The 17,298-nt window shown below is 36.6% G+C and overlaps 4 protein-coding genes across 9 annotated transcripts; 2 read left to right on the forward strand and 2 right to left on the reverse strand.

Annotated features, from left to right (window-relative positions):
• The first annotated feature begins 412 nt into the window (after positions 1 to 412).
• On the forward strand, positions 413 to 6,179 carry LOC140829135 (WPP domain-associated protein-like). 5 transcript variants are annotated; one of them, XM_073192141.1, is made up of 6 exons: positions 414 to 644; positions 802 to 3,279; positions 3,880 to 4,006; positions 4,682 to 4,783; positions 4,966 to 5,043; positions 5,726 to 6,179. In XM_073192141.1, the coding sequence occupies exons 2-5, from the start codon at positions 821 to 823 to the stop codon at positions 5,026 to 5,028; spliced, it is 2,751 nt and encodes a 916-aa protein (XP_073048242.1). In that variant the 5' UTR covers positions 414 to 644; positions 802 to 820; the 3' UTR covers positions 5,029 to 5,043; positions 5,726 to 6,179. The 5 variants fall into 5 exon arrangements, with proteins under 5 accessions (XP_073048244.1, XP_073048245.1, XP_073048242.1 ...); XM_073192140.1 differs by having other exon boundaries at positions 806 to 3,279; XM_073192143.1 differs by having other exon boundaries at positions 413 to 3,279; positions 5,772 to 6,179.
• A 1,594-nt stretch (positions 6,180 to 7,773) lies between these two features.
• LOC140829136 (probable receptor-like protein kinase At1g30570) lies at positions 7,774 to 11,734 on the forward strand. Its single transcript, XM_073192145.1, has 2 exons — positions 7,774 to 8,514; positions 8,664 to 11,734. The coding sequence occupies exon 2, from the start codon at positions 8,851 to 8,853 to the stop codon at positions 11,377 to 11,379; it is 2,529 nt and encodes an 842-aa protein (XP_073048246.1). The 5' UTR covers positions 7,774 to 8,514; positions 8,664 to 8,850; the 3' UTR covers positions 11,380 to 11,734.
• LOC140829137 (beta-glucosidase 24-like) lies at positions 11,438 to 15,567 on the reverse strand. Of its 2 annotated transcripts, none has more exons than XM_073192146.1 (11): positions 15,290 to 15,567; positions 15,112 to 15,170; positions 14,963 to 15,038; positions 14,802 to 14,879; positions 14,630 to 14,717; positions 14,261 to 14,516; positions 14,072 to 14,187; positions 12,654 to 12,865; positions 12,434 to 12,571; positions 12,256 to 12,364; positions 11,438 to 12,185 (listed from the first exon to the last, which is right to left on the reverse strand). In XM_073192146.1, exons 1-11 carry the CDS (start codon positions 15,540 to 15,542, stop codon positions 11,987 to 11,989), a joined length of 1,584 nt encoding a protein of 527 aa, XP_073048247.1. In that variant the 5' UTR covers positions 15,543 to 15,567; the 3' UTR covers positions 11,438 to 11,986. The 2 variants fall into 2 exon arrangements, with proteins under 2 accessions (XP_073048247.1, XP_073048248.1); XM_073192147.1 differs by having other exon boundaries at positions 12,018 to 12,190.
• Positions 15,568 to 16,089: 522 nt separating this feature from the next.
• Positions 16,090 to 16,889, reverse strand: LOC140829139 (putative germin-like protein 2-1). The gene is made up of 2 exons (XM_073192149.1): positions 16,769 to 16,889; positions 16,090 to 16,679 (listed from the first exon to the last, which is right to left on the reverse strand). The coding sequence occupies exons 1-2, from the start codon at positions 16,878 to 16,880 to the stop codon at positions 16,090 to 16,092; spliced, it is 702 nt and encodes a 233-aa protein (XP_073048250.1). The 5' UTR covers positions 16,881 to 16,889.
• Between the last annotated feature and the right edge of the window lie 409 nt (positions 16,890 to 17,298).

The raw sequence follows: 17,298 nt of genomic DNA on the forward strand, positions 1-17,298 counted from the left end.
TATAATAATGAAATGGAGTTAATTTATCGTAAAATATTTTAATATCATATAGTCATGTAGTTGAAGAAAATGTTAAATAATAAATAGATTTAGCTAGTTATAATTATAATAATTGAATATAGTTATTTATAAAACCGAAAAAACAAATTGACCATACTGTGTTATAAATTAAGTACAACGAAGCAAGTTATATATTTTATACCGTAAAAAGTGAAAAGTAGAAAATGGGAGAGGAATCGTCGGCCGTCGTCGTTTTTGCTCTCAAATACCGACAAATTCTAGATACGCCGCTTCGGTTTCACGTGATTGTCCTAATCTACCCTCGTTAAAGAACGACACGGGTCGAAGTGGATAATGGCATTTTACGTAAATATCTGTGTATTTGGACCTAATTTTTAACTCTAATGCATTAGTTCACTCCCGCTCTTTCCTGCCTTCTACTGCTCCTCTGTTGACCTCAATTCAACTCTCTTCTCGTCAACTAGAAACCCTAGAAACATTTTAGTATTATCCAAGGAGACTTGGAATTGAAGAAAGGGTATCAATAACATGTTGTGATGGTGGGTTCTTTAAATGATTTGACTAGTCAATTTGTGATTTTTTAGTGTTTCTGGTCCAAAGATTAAGCAAATTTACACAAAATTGTGAGTTTTATTTCCATCTCCCGCTCTTTCTTCTACTTTACCTTTCGGCTTCTTGCATGTGATTTAATGATATCTACGTTACTGGTACGTGCTTGAATTTATTGCATTTGTTTCGGCTGGATGGTTTGGTGAATTTGACTTTTTCTTCTACTAAAAGTTAGGTATACATATGTGTTATGGAGAGTCAAGAGGTATTCAAGGATTTTGGTGTTTCAAACGAGGATCTTACTAGTTCATCTGAAAATGGTGGTGGGTTAGAGCAAGTAAATGTTGTAAACAATGGGTTTGAGCAGGAGAGCTATGGAAATGGGCGTGAGCAATTAAGTGGGCTTGAGCAAGCCAGCTTTGGAAATGGGATTTCGGATTTTGGTGAGTTTGAAACAGGAAAAGGGAATTTAGCAGATGAGGTTCTGGAGGATTTGGAGGAGTATTGGGAAGATATAAATGACCGGTTGATGATTTCACGAATGGTTAGTGATTCTATTATTAAAGGGATGGTGACTGCAGTGGAGCAAGAGGCTGCAGAAAGAGTCGCAACTAAAGAACTAGAAGTGGCCAATTTGAAGGAGTGCCTGCAATCTAATGATGTGGATTCTAGCACATTTGAAGCTATAAGATTAAACAGGGATTGTGGGAAGCTATCAAGTTCTATTGATGCATTTGTGAAGAACGATAAAATGAGGGAGGCTTTACAAGGTTTCAAGAACGCTGCAAAAGAGCAATTCAAGCAGGTTGAGAAGGAGATTCGTTGTCTTAGAGGATATAATTCGATCAAGAAGAGTGGTTCGGGTGTTGGTTTAGTGGGGTTGGGTGGGATTTTACAGGATAACGAGTGTAAAAACTCTCAGGACATCAATCAAATTTTGAAGCCGCTGAAGACAAGTGTAGACACTGTTTTCGTGCTGATCGATGATATTTTACAGCAATCAAAGATATCTCTTTGCGAGTGGCAGCAAGTGCAAGATGTATCTGGGAAACTAGAGGATACGGTGATGCAAAGTGTAATTAAAAGTTTCCACGAGGAGTATAAAGAGAAGTTGTGGGAACAAGAAGCTCAATTTTATGGAAGCCGTGATGGAAAATGGCTTGAAAAGTTCAATGAGATATCTAGTTTACGAACTCAGCTAGATGCAATTGCGAAGTCTCTCTCAATCACAGAAACAGGGTTGGTTTCTCATGGGTCTCATGATTTGGACCATTTACACCGCAAAGCCTTCAGCAATCATGTCAGCCTGCTAACATCTCTTAGTGAAGGGAATGGACAGCTTGAGGCATTTAAAGTTAACGTCCATGAGAGCTACGATTTTCATCAGCTGAAGCACCTGTCTAAGGAAGACATGGTCAAGTATTTTAATGGCATTATAACTGAGATACGAAGGTATCATGAGTCTGCTATACAACAGAGAACTGAAGAATATTTTAGTCTAAAGCGAGATTATCTTAATGAGAGGAGATCATATGTGACTCACCGGAAAGATGAGGAATTTGATGTGCTTAGGGAAAAGATACCTGAAGTAATGAAAAAATTGGACTGCTTTCTTTCGGAAAATAAGAAGTTTCCTGCAATGATAAATAATGCTGAAAGCGTGGTGAAATTGAAAGGTGAAATTGAAAGCCTTCGTTTTGATAATTGCCAGCTCAGAGATACGCTCTCTAACAAGGAAAGTGAATTGAAGTTTCTGGAACTGCAGCTTGCAGACATTACTGGGAAATTGATGCAGCAATCTTCGAATGATGTAAATATGTTGAAGCTTGTGGCAAGTCTGAAGTCCTCAGAGGAAGATTTATGCATGGAAGCTTCGCTGACCGAAGAAGTACATAAATGTGCCATGAAAGAGCTGATCAGACATATTAGAAGTATCTCTGAAGATTCAATTGTGGAGCTTGCTGTAATGCGAAAAGTTTACAGTGATCCTCTAATTGAAGCTTCTTTTCCTGCTGAAATTTGTAGTAGATGTGAAATTGATGATTCAGATATTGAACCATTAATATTGCAAGAATTGAGTGGAATGGTTTTCAAGGATGCTATTAAGGATGCCATGGAAAGACTCAAAGACCTGTATCAAGAATTGTCGTCTGAGAAGGAGATCAGAAATTCTCTACAAATTAAAGTTCTCAAAATGGAAAGTGAATTAAAATTGGAGGTTGAAGAAAAGGAAAAATTAAAGGAGCACATTCTAAATTTGGACAAAGAAATGGAACATAAGATAGAGTCTGTGAGGGACTTGTCGATTTCGTTGTTAAAAGAGAGGGAGCAGTTTGAGTTGGCCTCACAAGAGGTAAGAAAGCTAAAAGAAAATATCGATCAGCAGCAAATGGTGGTTAGTGCTAGCAACAATGTTAAAGTTCAGCTTATGGAGGCAATGCAGAAGATTGAACTTGATAAAGCTGAAATACACAATCTGACACAAAAGCTTGATCAAACAAAAAAGGACTTAACAGAAGCCATAGAACAGAGAAACACGGCACTTGCTCTTGCTCAAGAAAGGCACGATAGGTTAATTTTGAGGGAAGCTAGTGGGGAGAAACAAAATATGGTCATTGAAGCTGTGACGGTTGTCGTAAATGGAATGTCCAACAAGCTTGATGATTTTGAATGCAGAATACTGGGGATGATAAAAAGGAACAATTTAAGGTGAAAATGTTGTTCTTTTATGCCTTATAAGCTAAGCGTATGGATTTGTGGGTTTCCAAGTTTTCAAGTCGATGAAAATTTTTCATATTTGGTTTTGACTCAGGTTTTGCTGCTATTTACCTTCTTATATATTTGACTAATTTTCTGCTTGCTATTTCCAGATGTGACATTCATACTCTTTGAACCAAGTATAATAGATTCTGACTGAAGGGGGGCATATAAAAAATTTCATGAATTTAAATGCTTATTCTGTAAAAACTTAATGAAAAATGCTTTCTAAGTATCAATTTGGAAAGGTTCTTTTTTTTTAAAAAAAAATTGTGATCCCAAGTCCATTTCCTGGCAAAATGGTGCTTACTCTGTACCATTATAGTATATCATATGTTGGTTGAGGATTGTTGAGGCTTCTATTGGAGATTGATGTGAACTGAAATTCAGTACTTTTTCTTGCACACATCACATCTTTTTAGGTTTTTGGCATACACAGCATCCATTAGAATCAAATTCCTATATTTGTTGGTAATATCTGGCTGAAAGATAAGATCTACTTTGAAGATTTGTTGTATTAATGGTTTTTGGGCTCATCTTTGTGATTGCTAGGCTGGAAGACGTGAGTTCTAATTTGAAATCTCTGACCGAGATTGCTAATGAATTCAGAAGATCAGGGCTGACATACAGATGTAAACTGGAGAGAAGATGTGCTGATCTCCAGAAGGCTGAGGCTGAGGTAAGGACTTGACTTTATGCTTATGGATGTCTAAGCTTTGCACTAGGATGGCATGGTTAGTGATTATGACTAAATATTTCTTTATAGCATGTAGATATATTGATTATGGAATTGAAAATAGCACAGGTTTATAAAGAGTCTGCAGAATTGGAGAGAATAACTGATTTGTATCAGCGATATGCAAGCTGCAAAGTAAATTATAAGCTTTTTAGTTTAGGCACATGCTATACAGTGCTATACTGCGCTGTGTTCTCTGAAGACGAAATCTATTTATATGAAAAAGAAATTTTTGTTCCAACTATTTACCAAAATCATGATTTGGGCTAAACGTTATTGATTCTGTTTTTGGATCCTTTTTTTCTATTCTTCACTCCATGGCCTTCTGGATGACGTGAAACTTTCATTGAGTGACCTCAAAATATCTGTTAGGATTTTTACTTACATATCTGCTTTGTATGCTTAATAATTTTAAGTTGACGCCATGAACACAAGACAAATGATTAGGCACGCCATGATGAAACTCATGTGAAGTCTTGCATGACAGGTTTGTGGCTTCGGATGGCTAGACATTCATATTAAAATCAGTATTTTTTTCCCTTTCTTTCTGTTTGCAAAACGCAGAGGCGGGTTTCATGGGCTCACTTATCTGATTGTAAGCATTTTTGTCTGTTTCAGGTGGATCTTTTAGGAGATGAAGTTGACACTCTCTTAAGATTACTTGAGAAGATATATGTTGCACTGGATCATTATTTACCAATTTTAAAGCATTATTCTGGGGTAAGCCGAGTATAAGTTTCAAGTGTCTTAGTTTTCTGTTACCTCCAGTGTCTTTGTAATTCATGTATTTATCTGATATACCTTCTTCCATGGTAACTGAATCATCTGTGGATTTTGAGTTATTTCCGTAAGCTATCAGAATAAGAGCAAATGCTAGAAGTCGTGATTTACTTAAATTGCAGATTATTGAGATCCTGGAGTTGGTCCGAAGGGAATTGAGTGGAGAATCCATCAAGCTGTTGTAGTAAACTGCATGTATGGTAGGAGATCTCTTGACCTAAAGACCTCTGTTAAATGGTTCTCAGTTTTTGGCATTTATTCTGTCTGTCTATGTCAAGATTGGTCATACAATGACAAGAAGTTTGTTCCTTATTTCTTCTGTGTATGGTCTGTAAACTATTGCTTATTAACGTGTGTTTTGTGCACTGAATGGTCAATGGTCATACATGCTCCACCTTCAATGCTTATCTACAGTTCTACATTGCAGTATGCAAAGTGTCAGCTAAGTGGGAATGAGTAAAAGGAGAAAGTGAGGGGAAACTGATACTTGGAAATTAGTGCAAATAGAGGTTTTGTGCAAAAAATAAAGCGTTTTGAGGCATGCATGACCAGCTTTAATTATACATCCACCTTCATTTTCAGGAGAGGGAAAAAATGAAAATAGAACAGAAACTAGCCCAAAACTACTTTTATATGTTGGCATTTCATTGCTGAGGCCAGGATGGTTAATATGAATCCGGTGTGAGATGGCTATATAAAAATGGTGCAAAACCTTGTCTTTACTGTCTACCATCATAGTACAAACTACGAAGTAGAATGGGCTACAATTTTCAGCTTATACGTTATTACCATTGTGAATATAGCTAGATCGTATTATTTTTCGTATATGTGCAAAAGTTTATGTGACTTAAGGTAATGAGGTCTAGTTTTGTATATTTTTAGGACGAATGCAGATTTCTTCAATGACCGGTTGCTACTTTTTGTGCAGACGAAAAGTTTTGTACCAATTAAGTACATTGACTGAGTTCCATATTGATCAATTTGAAGTGGTTGGATAGAAAAAATACCCATGCCCGTGATATCAAGAGGAGCTCTTCCCTGGAAAAAGGAAACCAAGTAAGTTGATAGATCTGGTGACCAAGGCAAGAAGTCCTGTTTACCCCATGTACATCTGAGCTATAAGTGATATTTGTTCTTCCCAGAGTAACATTTCCATGTAGATGACCACATATAATTTATTTTCTCACTAGTCAGATGAGATGAAAATGTAGGCTTGCTCCAACAGAGGATATCTTTTCTTTCTTGAGAGATGGCTGTTAAGCTGACCTGTTTTATAACTACACGTATTATGTTCATTCTTACTATCTATGTAGCATTGCTACACAGTTGGATTTTAGTTGCAAAAGTTTGTTCCTGCCGATGTTACGACACCGATTGCCATCCTCAACAGAACAGTTAAAACACTTCTGCAGTTTGTTTTTTTTTTCCTAGTTCAAAAATCTGGCACTGCTTCCACCAGTTATTTAGGACTTGATACTTTTTTGTTGGGACTTGTTAGGCGGAACTGCCCAAAGCACATAGTATTATGAAGATGGCCGACTGAGGCTAAGAGGGAATTTTAATATATCGGAGGTTACATTTTTAAGAGACATAAAATTTAATTATTTATTTTTTCAATTGGAGATTTCGGCTGATCGTATCGAACAAGAAAAATTAAATGAGATGAGATGAAGTACAAGAAGGTAAGAAAATTTGCAGCCTTTGGATCTTTCCTTTGGAAGCATTTTAATTACTATATTTATTGTTGGATAATGAATAATTTGGTGCTAATATGCTCATAGCTCTGAGTAAACTCAAATGATCAGGGTCGTGTTAGAGGAAGGTAGAGATTGAACTTCCTACCTCTTAAATACAGGTTCCCCATATTTTACCATCCAAAATAGTAGTTGCGAGTTAAGTTTAAAAATAAAAATAATATTAATAATAAAGATTATCTTTATTTCTTTATACGTTTGGGTGAGATGGTTTTACGGATCGTATTTTGTAAGACGGATCTATTATTTGGATCATCTATGAAAAAGTAGTATTACTTTTTATTGTGAATACGATAGTGATCATCCGTGTAATATATAAAAATTCGTGAGATTCTTTCCTAAGAGACCTATTTTAAATACAGATTATCATCCTTCAACCCAAATAATTGAAAATTATGTACACGCTGGAAAACAGCGTGGTTTCCTGCCAAATGAACAAGACTGGTCTTTTAATTGAAATGAAATTAAAAGAAATAATTAGACTTAGTGGTTAGTGCACACGTTGCCCACCCATTTTGTCTCTATTTTTAAAATTGGATTATTAAGGCATGTGACTTGTCATTATTTATTGAAACATCGTATTTATGAACATTGACGAATACCGTTTTTTTAAGCATTCCATATGATTCCCTCATCTGTCCATTATAAGTTTTCTATCAACTAGTGCATTGATGCACGTGTTGCGTGTTTATATAATATTTTTTTATAATTCATTTGATTTATATTTAAATGAAAATCAAAATATAATTATAATAAATAGTGAGGGACTATACTGTAATTTTGATATATAAATTAAAAAATAAATTGAAAAATAAAAAAAATGACTTTAGTGAAAATTGAACCTAAAACCTAAATTCTAAAAAATAATTACTCTATCCGCTAGACTACATATTACTTGCATTAAAATTTTAATATTTTAATAATATATATAATTATTAAAACAGACCATGACATCAAAATTAAGTATTCTAAGTGTTTCAAATTTAATAAAATAGTATAGATGATTCTTAATACAAAAGAAAATCTCTTATAAAAAAAGTAATAAACAAGTAAGCTAGAAAATATATATTATTTTAATTTATATAAAAAATTATTCTGAGAATAAAAATTATTTCATATTTTCGTTTCGCGATATCAAAGTTACTTCAATTTTCAAAATCAAGAAAATAAGTTTAATTAGAAAAAAAAAACATTTTGAGATATCTAGTAGTACTTCGTCAGCATGCAAGCTGGAGGTGCAATTCCTGAATTCCGTAATAATGAATATTTTGCATATTATCTTGTAAGAAATTGAGCGTTGATCCATCACTCTGTACAGACAAATGCATGTGAGGATGGCTAATAATGGAGGTCCGTTCATACTTCGCCAACCAAACATTCATCTGCCACTCACCCTACGTTTTCTATATCCAACACTAAACGTTAAAATTCGAGAAATTTCACAATCATTTTTCTGTTTCTTCTTTTTGGAAAAAATAAAAAAGATGACTGCTGTAAAGCAGTTACCACTTAATGTGCGATGAAGTTTCCAAGTAGTTTAATTTTACAGATAATAACAATATATATATACAATATATGCAGGGTTCTTGGTTCTTTTCTAAAGAAAACAAGACATATGACTAAATAAATGACATGTAAGTTTTCCAGTCTGTTTTGAAACCTTAATTCAGCCTAAACTTGTGTTCCATCTTCCTCCACCTTTTTCAAAAACTCCATTTTTCCTTTTTTTGGGATTTTTTCCTTTTTTCTGTATGTTTAGGCTCGCAGAAAAAGATTGCATCTTTCCGTTCTTGTACTGTTTTTCGGTAGCCATTTGAAATCCCTCCTTTTCTTAACTGGTTCCTGGCCCGGATCTGCTAGCTTCTTGTTTGATTCAACAATTCTTGGTGGCTTTCAGTCTTGATTTCTCTGATGAAGGTAGCTTGATGTCCTAGCTCATTGTTTTATATATATATTTTTGGAGTTTCTTCGTTTTTTTTAAAAAAATATTGGCTGGAAAATGAGTGAGTATGCAGTAGAAAAATATGTGCACACGAGAGGTAAAATTGTTGGCTTTGGATTTGCAGGTAGCGATTCGTTTGGTTCAAGCCTAAGGTTTTTAATTTTTATCTGATGCCCTTCTGTCCCTGGGTGCTATTTACTGGTGCTTGCATTGGATTCTGAATTTTGAATTCTGTGGGGAGAAAACTAGTAAGCGCAACTGGGGGGAAAATAAAATAAAATAGTAAATCGGGTTTGTTATACAAGAGGTGAATGATGAAGGTTCGAGGCATGAGAATTTCGAGTATATTGTTTCTGGTTATTATATTTGTGTTTGCAAGCACTGTGGAATCTCAGATTCAGTCCTTTCTGATAAATTGTGGGTCGAATTCGAGTGTAAATATAGATGGCAGGAGATGGACTGGTGACAAAGTTTTAGGCAACAATTTCACCCTCATTGCTCCTGGTATTGAAGCCTCCAGCACAATGTTCAATGGTGATCCAGTTTACGAGCCACTTTATAGAACTGCCAGGATTTTTACAGACCACATGAATTATAGTTTTCAAGGAACAACCGGGAAATATTTTTTTAGGCTTCATTTCTACCCATTGATATTTGAAAATTACAATGCCAATGACTCCTACTTTGCTGTTGAGGTGAATGGTTTGAAGCTACTTTCTGAATTCAATGTTCCTGGTGAGATTTTGTACAAGAGCTCAAATTTTCCTGGCTCAAGAATTAATTCTAGCATGCCATATTTGGTGAAGGAATATTTCCTTAGTGTTGAAGCTAGTGAAACAATTGTTAATTTTGTTCCTTCTAAAGGCTCATTTGGTTTCGTGAATGCAATAGAAATGATTCCAGAAGACAATAAGATGTTCATTGACTCGGTGAGGAGAGTGGGCGTAAATGGTGGCTTGAGCTCTTTGAATTTAAACAAACGGGGGATTGAAACCATGTGTCGATTGAATGTTGGAGGTTCATCCATCAAACCTGCACAAGATCTTTTTTGGAGAATGTGGGAAACTGATTCAGGTTACATGATAAATTCAGATGCTGGATCAGAAATTCATAGCAAATCTAACATTACTTATGCTACTCCAAATGATACAACAGTGGCGCCTCTTCTTGTCTATGAAACAGCAAGAACTTTGACGAATACAGAAGTATTGGAAAAGAGATTCAACATGTCATGGAAATTGGAGGTCGATCCAGATTTTGATTATCTAGTCCGCCTGCACTTCTGTGAGCTGCTGTATGATAAGCCCAATCAGAGGATTTTCAGAATTTACATTGACAATAAAACTGCTGCAGAAAACTTTGACATTTTTGTTCGAGCCGGAGGAACAAACAAGGCATATCATGAGGATTACCTGGATTCAGTTTCTTCTAAAACCAAGACTCTTTGGATACAATTAGGTCCTGATACAAGTGCTGGTTCTGCTGGAACTGATGCTCTTTTGAGTGGTTTAGAGGTTTTCAAGCTAAGTCGGAATGGTAATCTTGCTTATGTACAGAAGTATAGTGATCCAGAAATCAGCAAAAGCTCAAGAAAGCTAATCCTTTGGGTTGGAATTGGAGCGGGTATTGGTTCTATTGCCATTCTTGCTGCTGTTTTTATGCTGGCCGTCTGTTTCTGTAAGAAGAAGAGAGAAAAAAATGGTACCAAGAAGACCTCTCCTGGCTGGAGGCCTTTGTTCCTCCATGGATCAATTTGGAACAGCACTGCCAACGCAAAAGGATCGATGAGTTGTCAGAGTCCAAATGGACAATTTGGCTCTGTCAGATCCGGGAGGCGCTTTACAGTAACAGAGATTAGAGCAGCAACACATAATTTTGATGAAAGTTTAGTGATCGGAGTGGGAGGATTTGGTAAGGTGTACAAAGGAGAGGTTGACGATGGGACCCTTGTCGCAATCAAGCGATCCAATCCACAATCTCAGCAGGGCTTAGCAGAATTTGAGACGGAAATTGAGATGTTGTCAAAATTAAGGCACAGGCATCTTGTCCCTCTGATTGGATTCTGCGATGAACAGAATGAAATGATTTTGGTGTACGAATATATGGCTAATGGAACTCTGAGGAATCATCTTTTCGGGAGCGACTTACCACCATTAAGTTGGAAGCAACGATTGGAAATGTGCATCGGTGCGGCCAGAGGACTACACTACCTTCATACAGGTTCTGAGAGGGGAATCATCCACAGAGACGTGAAGACAACCAACATATTGTTAGATGGGAACTTTGTAGCAAAAATGGCTGATTTTGGGCTGTCCAAAACAGGTCCTTCATTTGAGCACACACATGTGAGCACTGCGGTAAAAGGAAGCTTTGGTTATCTTGATCCTGAATATTTCAGGCGGCAACAGTTGACTGAGAAATCTGATGTTTACTCATTTGGTGTGGTCCTTTTTGAAGTTGTTTGTGCTCGAGCTGTTATTAATCCCACATTACCGAAAGATCAAATAAATCTTGCAGAATGGGCGTTGCGTTGCCAAAGAGAGGGATTGCTTGAGAGCATTCTCGATGAACAACTCCGAGGAAAGTATTCTCCAGAATCATTGATGGGATTTGGAGAGATTGCTGAGAAATGTCTTGCGGATGAGGGGAAGAGCAGGCCGACAATGGGGGAAGTTCTGTGGTACTTGGAATATGTTTTACAGCTTCAAGAAGCTTGGTTGCGCAGCAATGCTGGAGAACACTCAGTTACTAGCATTCATTATTTGAGGCCTTTTGATGATTCGAAATCTGTGGAAGCACAGGCAGAAGAAAATTCAGATACTGGCACTCCTACACAGTAGGTCAGAAGCTATATTTGGTATTGTGATTTCTGGGATTGTATCTTTCCATCTTTTTGTGTGCACACAAATATAATAGGATTGTGGAATCTTTGTTCATCATCTACATAGCACGAGTAGAGAAAGGAGATGGAAATGAAAAAGGTAAAGTTGGTTGTAGTATAGCCGTTGGCTTTCAGGTCTTCTATTCAATTTGTTTAATTTCATTCGCGAGGTCCAATTCTTTGATTCTTGCCTCTTGGTGTTGTTTGGAAAGCTGTGATGTCAGTTTAGAAAGGTGTTATTATACCTGTAACATATCAGGAAGTGAGTAACACTTGCGTGTATGCTTTCTTTGAAGTGTTGATAGATTTTTTTTTCAATTTGTGCTTTCTTTGTGCTACTCGAAATGCACATCACTGGCTCTAATTGGACTGTTTCTTACTTCATCGATTACAGTTTATGATTTTCATTTTCTGTATAAGTTTCTGAGTAATGAAATGAATATACTTCGAGTTTTCAAGCTATATTTCATATTTCATCTTGCTTTTCGTAATGAAGCAAACAATCCTTATTTCCGTTCATGATGTTGACGTTAAAGATATATATCCGTGCAACATTTTTGATGGGATCATTGATCTGATATTCTTGAGGGATGGCTTTCAAGAAATCCCTTGAACCATTTGGCAGAATGTTTTGGATATCTTGTCAGATGTTTGTCTTTGTGATCAACATAATTCAGTCCAAAACGAACCGAGAAGCCGGATGCCCACTCGAAATTGTCCATTAGTGACCACACGAAGTACCCATTCACATCAATCCCATCCTTCCTGCACTGCACCCGTATGATTAACCAGTATAGACAAATTTTATGTGAGTTCAGGAAAAGGTGATGCTCACTCAATAGCTTGATGCAGACAACAGAGATGGTCGCGAATATAGACCTTCCTCGGCTCGTCCTTGATTGCTTCGGAGATATCCAAACTGTCATTTGCAGCCTCATCAATCCCTGAAACAGACAGAATGATCTTGAAATTTATCAAGTAATTTTTTCATTTGAAATTTGTTGGTAAATTACCATTTTCGGTGATGTATATCAGTGGATCATTGTATTCTTCTCTGATATGCCTCAAAATCTGTGGGAGCCCCTTTGGATAAATATAGATCGGGCTTGATTTTCTTGTTTGTGCACCGATTGGCTTTCCATTTCTCTCCCCTTGAGAAAAATCAATAAAAGCTTGGTCTTGTTTCTAACTATATATTAGTCGATTCAAGAAACCAATGAATCTTGGAGCAACCTGTGATCTCGACCTCTGAATCCGTTAAGTAGCTGAGGTTTGAAGAGTTGGGCTTGTTAAGTGCATAAATGGCACCATAGTAGTTGAATCCTATGAAATCAAAGGACCCTTTTAGCCTGTCTATATTCTCGTCTGAGAATTCCGGCAGCCTGCTTCCGACACGTTCTCTCATGCTGTTTGGATATTTACCCACTGTCAATGGTTCCATAATCCTGTACGAGACATGTCAAAATCAGTTGTCCTACAAGTAATCGTTTTATTAGGATAACGAGATTCTATCATTACGGTACTGCCTAAATCATCTTAGATGGATTATTTGGGTGGTATTCTAAAAAGAGCCGTCTAGGCAACCTAGACGGCTCAAAAATCTTTCCACTAATATATAGATTTTTAAAAAAAAATAATGATTTTTTGACATATTTTTCAATCAATTTGTATCGGATAGAAAAACAGGAATATATAATTGATTTTGAATTTCAATTTGATATAAAGAATTATTGGAGAAATATGTATATGAACCAGAACAATGACCCTAGGTGGTGGGTGATCGCTCATACACCGGCTACCGTTTTTTAGACTACTTCCTAAAGGTAGCATGGAATTTCCTGGTTTATTAAGGGCTTAATTCATGGAACCAATGTTCTCCAAACCGGACCGGCTGGTCGGACCGGTTCAACCGCGAACCGGCCTCCAGACCGGTCCGGAGATAAGTAAAAACCCGGAAAACATGTTTAACCGGAAAAAATCGGTTAAAACCCGGTTAAACCGGAAAAACCGGAAACCGGCCGGTCTTTAGGAACCGGAAACCGGCCGGTCTTGATGTTTGCTACTTTTTTGTATAATTAAACTTGATGTTTTCTTGGGCACTTAAACTTGGTAATCACTATTTGGTTACATGTTAGGTGTAATTTGGATTTTTGAATTTGAAAAGTGATGTTTATTTGGATATTTGTTGTAATTTTCATCTTAAAAATTAAGTAAAAACTATAAAAACATAAATAATCAATATTTTACTATTTTATTTATTATATAAAATAAATAAAAATTTTATTTATTATATAAAATAAATAAAATATTATTTTATTGATCCGGTTCGACCAACCATTTTTTAAGGCTTGACTGGTTCGATTAACGGTCCGATTATAAAAACACTGCATGGAACTTCGGTCTCTCTAGTCCATCCCTAGACCCAGTACGAGTCCATGCGACCAGAGTAGCACAAAAATGAATACCAGAACTCGAGCTTCTTGTAATTCTTGATATCAAAGCTCAGCCTGAGTATTTTTTTAGTGAAATTTGAATTTTCGTTTTCTTTTTATTCTGCATCAATCAAGCTCGAGTATTATCATAATATTGAGAAAAAGTTGAATCATAATAGTGTCAATAATACCGAAAGTTGATAATAAAAAGTTACCAACCATCCTAGCATGAAATCAAGAGCTCGATCTTTGGCATTTTTATTCTCTTGCGACTCATCATATGGCTCAAACCAATATGAAACAACTGTAATTCCAATCTTTCCCTTTTGCAATTCCTGCATTTAGTTTAAGGCAGACAAGTGATCATTTTACAATGAACTTGAGGGGTTAGGAAAATATATACGAGACCTGATATTTTTTCCTATACAGTGTTACAACAGCAGCATGAGCCAGAAGCTGGTTGTGTGTAACGATGTATGGTTCGACGGCTGAGTCACCCCCCATGCAACCGGGACCTTGCCAATCAGAACACCGGCCTGGTGCCATTGAACCATATGCATACCCGTGCGAACTGAATGTCCATGGCTCGTTTAGAGTGATCCAATACTTGACACGATCACCAAATTCGCAGAACAAGAGGTCGGCAAAGTCTTGAAAATCTGCCCTGGGTGATTTATGTCGGAATAAAGTTGATGTCAAACTTTTCATTTCAAGGAAAATAACAGTCAATCGAGTCCATGTATGAATAAAATTGGAATAAATTTTGTATTTACTTACACAATTTGAGGACTTAGGAACCCACCATATGAATCCTGCAAAGCTTGTGGAAGATCTAAGTGGAGTATTGTGACAAAAGGCTCTATACCTTCAATGCGTATTAGTGGACAAGAATGAGCTGAATGGAGTTAAGTGGAATATCATACAGCTTTTTGTGAGTAGAGATCACAACCATTAGCTAAAAGTTCATCGATCAAATTATTATAGTACTCAATCCCATCCCGATTTACGCCTTTCTCAATCGTTCCACCTGAGATATTCAAGAATTAAAACTGTAAATGAAAATGTTGGAAAACAGTGGCGAGTATCAGGAGCCCTAATATGAAATAGGACCTGGCAATATCCGTGGCCACGATATTGAAAATCTATAGGCATTAAGACGCAAGTCGTTGGCAATCTTCACGTCTTCCTACACTACCAAGAAGATGGATGATGTCAAAAGAAGCTCACTCTTTTTTTTTTTAAAGTTCCAAGAACTGTACCTTGTACAGATGAAAAGAATCAGTTGCTACGTCTCCATTACTATAGTCCAATATCTTATCTGAGATTAGCCATTAATTTAACAAACAAGTGATGTCATGAACACTGGTGGGAGTAGTCTGATTAAAATGTTAAAATGTGAGAGGATAACAGGTTAAGGTACTCTAAAGGGACTTGAACCTGGATACGTGTGCGTGAAATTATCCCACATGCTGAGGCCTTTCCCGTTCTCCTTGTATGCACCTTCACACTGATAAGCGGATGATGCTGCCCCGAATACGAATTCCGGAGGGAAGTCCCCGCGGTTGAGTGACGTGCTGTTGCACTCGCAATCAGTTTCTGGGTTGGAACCAGTGGCAGCAGTAACTGCGCCATCTGCAATTATAAGCATACTGAAAATGGACATGAACAATAAAATTTGAGCACTGGTCATCTCTGATCTTTTCTATGTTTCACAGCGTACTTGGTTCTATATATAATATAACAGATGAAACATGCAAGTTGATATTCAAGTCATGCATGTATCTTTTGTGGTTGGTAACGAATTCGCTGCCATATTCCGACAATAGGTAGTGCTAGTGCTTTGAATCCGATCCAAAGAACAAAGGGATTTTCTGACTTCTGTTGGGGTGTGGTTGGATTTCAATTTTCATTTAGTTTGCCTTGGTTAACATAATTTAAGTGAACTAAACGCCCATCAACTTAGTCAAATTGTATTATCAAATTCTGTGTTGAACTTTTTTATGATTTAACAATTTGATTTTCGTTATTTAAATTTTGTTGCTTTGATGATCTTTAGAGCTATACCGTTGAGACCAAATCATGATGGATCTTGAACACTATCACGCACTAGCTAGTTGATAGGACGAATAGAATAAAGGTAAAAGTAGTTAATTATTGATAAATCCATTTTCAACGAAATTAAAAGAATTAATATTCATATAACAGGAAATCGTTATTGCATGCATAACCAAGTCTGCCTAGAACTTGGACTGTATCAAATCCAGTACCGTCTTTGCATCCACTTGAAATGATTTTGCGAGAAGATCGTCCGGGATGGGGGGATTGGATCCAAAAACTGCGTTTCCAATGTTAATTACTCCAGGGTTTTGGCTGCTGAGTCCTGCAATAGCAACAGCACTAGCATTGGCAGTATTGCGTTGGAAGTGAACAAGACCTTGAGGAAACACAAACACGTCCCCCTTTTCGAGTACTTTAGAGATGAGACTATTATTGGGATTGGAGGTGACAAATCCCACTTCCAGGGAACCTTCAATCACAGTCAATATTTCAGTAGCACGAGGATGTGTGTGGGGAGGGTTGACCCCAGACGGCGAAAAGTCGATCCGGACCATTGAAATCCCCAGTGTGTTGAGTCCGGGAATCTGAGTGACTGTCACTGGAGTCACTTTGGATCCCACGGGATTGGAAGTGTTGCCTGTTACGTTAAGCCCACTGAAGAAGAAATCATCTGCTTGCACGAGTTTGGGATCTTTGCATGTAAAGCCATTTACTCGAAATAAAGAAGACATGGACAAAAATAATGAAGCCAGGCCATTATGGACCAAACCTGCATAGTTTCACAACATTTGTAATTAACCAGAGATTTCTTTTTCTTGCTAATGTTACAATAATGAGATTGATGAATAAGTAAAATACCGGAACCTTTGGGGTTAGCAACACAAAAATCTTGAAGCGGGCTTGGATCGGATGCCAAAGAAACTGTAAAAGTTGCAATAAATAGTCCCAACAAAAGAATATTGGAAGCCATTAGGTTATATTGAAGCAGCAAAACGTGAGTAATTGCTTAGCCTGAGTTTCTCAAAAAACTAAATGCTGGTTTTATACAGCAAGTTGATGAAATATTATATTCTTGAACATTGTGCCGTCCTTATTATGTAACTCCAAAGCCGCAGATATTATCAATGCAACCTGAGTATTGATCAAATTTTGTAAATATCAAAATGGGAAATTGTTTTTTAGTTACGTATGTTTATAATATCAAATTTCAATTTTTGTCGGTTATTTTTATTTATTTTTTGATAATTTTAATACTTTTCTTATATGAAGTTGGTGTGCCACTATTATAGCGGTGACGTATGTAGTATCACAAAAACACTCTCATTGAAAATAAAAAAAATCGAAAAAATAAAGAACTATTGAAATTGATAACATTCAAAGTCAAAATC

This window comes from Primulina eburnea, chromosome 4 (genome assembly GCF_022965805.1).
Source record: "Primulina eburnea isolate SZY01 chromosome 4, ASM2296580v1, whole genome shotgun sequence".
NCBI classification, from domain to species: Eukaryota; Viridiplantae; Streptophyta; class Magnoliopsida; order Lamiales; family Gesneriaceae; genus Primulina; species Primulina eburnea.